Below are 5,360 nucleotides of genomic sequence, written 5' to 3' on the forward strand. Positions count from 1 at the left end.
CACACCTGGGCATCTGGGGCATAGGGTCAGCAGTGACTTCTGGTTGCTGTGCAATTGCAGCCACTTCTTTTTGGCCCCCTCCAAGTCAGTGCCCAGGGTGTTGCTCCTTTCACCGTGCCATAGTTATGGTGCTGCCTCAACATCCACAAGTGCTTGAAAGTTCTGCAGGAGGCAAGGAACCTCTTCCTGGAGTTGTGTTTCCTGAAACTCCTCAGCTCTTGCCTACCCTGAACATTTCCCCATGCTTCACAGTGTAGTGGGGCAGAGACAGGTCACCTTCTGTGCCCTGACTTAGAACAGGGTCTAGAACCTTTTGCTCAGAAAAAATAATAGCTTCTGTATGGAAACTTGCAATGGTTTTGTTCCATGAAGCTTACACCCAAAGGACAACTCTACCTAGTGCTGATTTATCTTTTCTCTGAGGCCGTCCCAGGACTAGAGCAGGCTGAGGGACTTATTGGTAACACAGCTATAATAATCTTCACACCGATGGTGGAATTATATGGGCTGGTGACACTTTAGAGCAGGGGTGTCAAACTCACTTGACTCTCCCAGGCTACATTCGGACTGCAGGGCTCTTTGTGGGCTGGATCTGGACCCACCTCTGGCAATGGGGCAGCACTAGTGGGGGCAGGGCAAGTGACATCAAGGAGCCATGGGGGTGAATGCAGGCAAATGTTTGACACTCCTGCTGTCAACCAGTGTTTCTCAACCTGTGGGTCATGACCCAAAAGTGGGTTACAAGACTATAGGGTTGCAAACAAACTTTAAAAATGGATCAGCAAACTTAAAAAATAGATTCTCCTTTAAAGGAGAAAAACATGAGAAATCTGGCTTTTCTATTACATGCTGGCAGAGTTCCAGATTGCAAGGGGCCGCTTGGAGGGCCCTGTGCCCCCCCGCCCCACACACCTACCCCCTATTACACACACTGAGGGGCTGAGGCCTGGGGTGGGGGCAGTGGGTTGGGAGTGGGGGGCACTGGGTCAGAACTAGCTATTGATGTTTGCAAATGGGTCCTGGTACAAAAAGGGCTGAAACCCACTGCTCTAGAGGCAATTCTCAATGAGTCTTCTCCCAGACATTTTTCTACAGAAAGTAATGACCAAGGATCTGGGTTTTCTGTTCAGCATGGAAAAATGCAGCAAAACATGGGTTTTTATATTTTAAGGAGAAAAACTTGGATTTCTCTTTTAAAGGTAGGGCGGGGGAGGGGGGCAGGAGCTGTGGGTCAGGAGTGAGGGGCACCAGCAGGGCCACAGGGCTGTGAGTAAGGAGTGAGGGGCAATGGCATGGGCAGGGTGCCGGCATATCAGGGCTGTTCAGCACCACAAAGTGGGGGAGGTGGGGACAGTCACAGCTAGACCCATGTCCTGGTGAGCGAACAGGCTAGGGGGAGCTCTATTTTTCCATGCTGAACCCAAAATCAATTGCCAAAATTTATAGGTATTTAGAAATTATTTTATTTTAGTGGTTGAGGCACTGGTAGCCTTCCAAATTGCTTTACAATTGTAAAAAGATTAATAAAACATTGTGTTCAACTGATACCTATATGTATATATAGTGGCATTTCATTTTAATCATGGAAAAATGAAGATTTTGGGGTTTTAAGCAGAGATTTTGTGACTTTTTAAATCAGAGAATTTGCAGTTTTTAAACAGAGAAAACCAGGATCCGTGGTGATGACCTAGATTTGTCTTACTGTTTCTAGTGAAAAACATTAGTCCCAAAGTCATTAGCTGAAGACATGGTTAATGACATTCATAAAATGTAATGCAACTTGTTAATTTTAAAATGACTGTACACATGAATAGAGCTGATCTGCAGTATGAGGAGAAAGGGCAACCAGTACTCTTCATCTGACGTGGAATGTGCTTTGGCACACGGTACATTTTAGACAATCCTATGATGGTACTTTAAAATAATTTCATATTATTGTCTTGAATTGTAATGTGCTTATTAGCCAAATCCAGAAATTCTTACTCAGGCAGAAACGCTCCTCCTGCTCAAGTTTTACCTGAGTGAGGACTGTTTAAGAATTGCTGTGTTGGGGCCAGTTAGTATAATTTATTTAGGCTTGGCAGGATTTTATTTTTATTGGTAAACATTGATAAATGTTTATTTCACCTCACACTCATAGGCTGAGGAAAAAGTATTTGCATCATTAATAATTGAAATTTATAGAAAAGGGATGTAAGAAAAATTATGACAGATGAAATGTGTGACAATGGGGGAGGCAGTCCTACAGAACTATGTTGCCTGTATTTGCACTGCAACTCCCAGAAAACCCAGGAGACTGGGAACAAAGGAAGAGGAAGTGGCAAAGTGGACAAGGAAGTTATAGGTACACAGACCGGGGACTGATGGCAGCTCTACCACTCAGCTGGCAGCAGTCCTACAGTAGCTATGTTTGTTGTGGTGGGAGGTTAAACTGCACTATAATTATAGTATACTGTCAGTAATAAATTGTCTCCCCCCACATACTACTTTTGCACAATCCTTAACATTTAAATCAATAAAATTTAAATAAATGCTTAAAAATAAACATCAATTTTATCTGTCAATATTACAAAAAAAAATTGAATTTAGCCAAGCCTAAATATATTATAGGAACATTTATGGATTGTGGATGTATTTCTAAGGCCCTTGGCTTATATCTTTTTTAATCCATTAAAGTGAGGCAAATGACAAAGTAACTGAGCATGGAACAATAAAAATATCGCGGTAGTGCAATAATAATCTAATTCTCTCTATGTTATTTTAGGATAACCCCTATTTTGATATGCATTTCAAGAAAGTCTACAAATTGGAAGCATATAGCTGTGCATCCAAATATGCATTTGCACGAACATTGAATAAACTGAATGAGATGTACCTTAAACAGGACTTGAAGATTGTGAACTTTGATATAGCCTACATAAATGATAATTGTTTCTGGTCATCCAACAATGGCGACTGTTTGGTACTTATGAGGATATGTTTCTATGCTTCCAACTTACTGTGCCTGTCTCTGTGTCCTATGCCATAAAGATAGGTTTTATAACCTTGAGGTGATTAATTGATTCTCAATAACCAGGTTCTCACAAATCATCTGCTGTAGAAGATTGTAAGTGATATGCAGTATCTACTTTTTACTTTTAGATGGTTACAAAATAATTTTTATATAAATGATTTAATTGGTTATTTCAAAAACATGCCTGTTCTGTAAATACTTACTAGCATTCTTCCTTTTCAGCATATAACTACTAACAACTAAGTTAGGCAAAACTTCATGAGCACAAATGCTTATAGGGGTACAAATTATTGTTCATAATGGCCCCAAATATTTCTAAACTAGTATTACTAGTCAATTTGTGCCTCAAAAGAAAGAAAAAGAGCAAAAATTGTGTGTATGAACCATGCTAAATTCAATTCCAAGTGTGGTAAAATGCAGGATTCTTCTAGAATAGTGGTGCTCTACCTTTTTACCTAGGGGCCAGTTGGGCAGTGCTTGGTCAGTCCAATCTAATGCCTGGGGCAGGTGCAGCAGGCACCATCCAGCCATGTGGTGGAAGGTGGGGGCAGCCCAGCTCCACTGGAGGCTTTGGGAACAGGGTTTCTTAAGACTCACTCCTTCTCTGGTTCTGGAGCAACAGCTAACACAATGCTGTAGGTATTGGCTATTGTTTACAATGTCTTTGTAAAAGTGATGAGTTTTTAGAAATATATGTTCAGAATTTAGAGGACAATTTCCACCAGATTCTAATAATTATCTGCACTTAATTTTAGTATGTTACATATTAATTAGTTAATGACTTCAGTTACATTTAACTTTCAAAATATTGGATGGCTTTTTATAGGCATTCAACATGGGCCTAACTCTGGTTCAATCAAAGTCAATGGAATTTTAACACTGAGTTCAGCTTTGGCTTACATGCTCCCACTGAGTGCTTTGGAAGATGATACCTATCATATATATTAAGGGTTGACCTGTGACCCTACAGAACAGCTTCAATAGATGGCATTTTATAGCTGTATTGCCCCAGGAGTGGGGCAAGAACTTAACTGACACTGAGATTCAAAATCTAATCAATTGTCCTATTTTAACCTCAGTATACCTCAACTGTAAAATGGGGGTTATGATATAAGGGCATGGGGGGCTTATGTTATTAGTATCTGGAAATGCACTTTAAGATTCATGGATGGAAGGCACTTATATAAATGTACTTTAATTCAAGTGGATCATGACTGAATAAAATAATAGCTATTTATAAAAAAATTGTATAAAATGTACAGCTTTTTACTTTACTTTTTAAAATGCTGCCCACCTTTCGAATTGATAGGCAGTTACCATCATGTACTTGTCTGTCATAGAAATATACATCATACTATAGTTAAAGGTGTTTGTTTATGTGCAACGCCTGTTCTAACATGAATCTTCATTATAAGGCTATTCTAGAAACAACTGGAAGTCAACTTCGTCCTAGGTCACATACGATCCACTGAAAACCTTGACAGCTTCCCTTTATTAGGTACCTAACTGAAAACATCTTTATAGAAAAGAAGTACTGCATTTATAAATGGAATTAATAAACCTTTTGTTCCCTGCATATAGTACATGCCACGGGGATAATTTAAAGCAGGTGTTGGCAACCTATGACCTATGGGCCTGATCCAGCCCATGAAGAGATGTGATCTGGCCTGCAAAGGTTTGATCTGGCCTGTGGCAGTGATCAGCAGTGCATGGCAGCATTCTGCAGTCAGGGGGATTGGTAGCACATGGTAAATGGGGCAACCGAATGGAGCCACCTTACTGCAGTTGCCTCTTGTCTCACTATGGTATCCACTGTTTGTACAGGAAGGGCAATTGGCAGCACACAGTAATGAGTTTGTGTGGCAGTAAGTAGCAGCTGTAGTGCAGGATGGGGAGGTGGCAGAGTGCCCACCAGGTTTGGGAAACACTGCCACTGAATGTTGCTCTGCACCACATGGCAGCAGGAAAATAGAAAGGGCAGTGGCTGTGTTGCAACTGGCAGCTCACCTTAGGATGAAGCCGTGTTAGTTTGGTTTCCCCTTTGTAGAAGCTTGCCAACTCCTGATATAAATAATACTGCTTGGCAATGTATGTTTAAGGCTTCAGAAAACAATTTGCGCAGCATCCAGGCTCTACAAAACCACCTATAATAGCCAGCAACCAAAACTGTTGTTATGTGATGTTACCCTTTTGGACTGTTGTGCAAATCATAATATTTTCTATAATACTCTCAACATCTGTGCCTACCAGACATACAATTTGTTCTCTGGGTCAACAGACTCCCATCATTAAGAGTGTAGTGAATCAAAAAAGATTAAAGATGTAATAACACTTACTGAAGGACATT

The 5,360-nt window shown here is 40.7% G+C and overlaps 1 protein-coding gene across 1 annotated transcript in view; it reads left to right on the forward strand.

Moving 5' to 3' along the window:
• The window catches only part of LOC109304172 (exocyst complex component 1-like), an 11,993-nt gene extending 8,279 nt beyond the window's left edge, over positions 1–3,714 (forward strand). The window contains exon 2 of the mRNA XM_019526660.1: positions 2,765–3,714. Within this exon, the coding sequence (XP_019382205.1) occupies positions 2,765–3,028 (264 nt within the window). The 3' untranslated portion in view covers positions 3,029–3,714. The remainder of the gene's footprint in view (positions 1–2,764) is intronic.
• The last annotated feature ends 1,646 nt before the right edge of the window (positions 3,715–5,360 follow it).

This window comes from Gavialis gangeticus, unplaced genomic scaffold (assembly GCF_001723915.1).
Source record: "Gavialis gangeticus isolate Ggan-Ray unplaced genomic scaffold, GavGan_comp1, whole genome shotgun sequence".
Taxonomy (NCBI): Eukaryota; Metazoa; Chordata; order Crocodylia; family Gavialidae; genus Gavialis; species Gavialis gangeticus.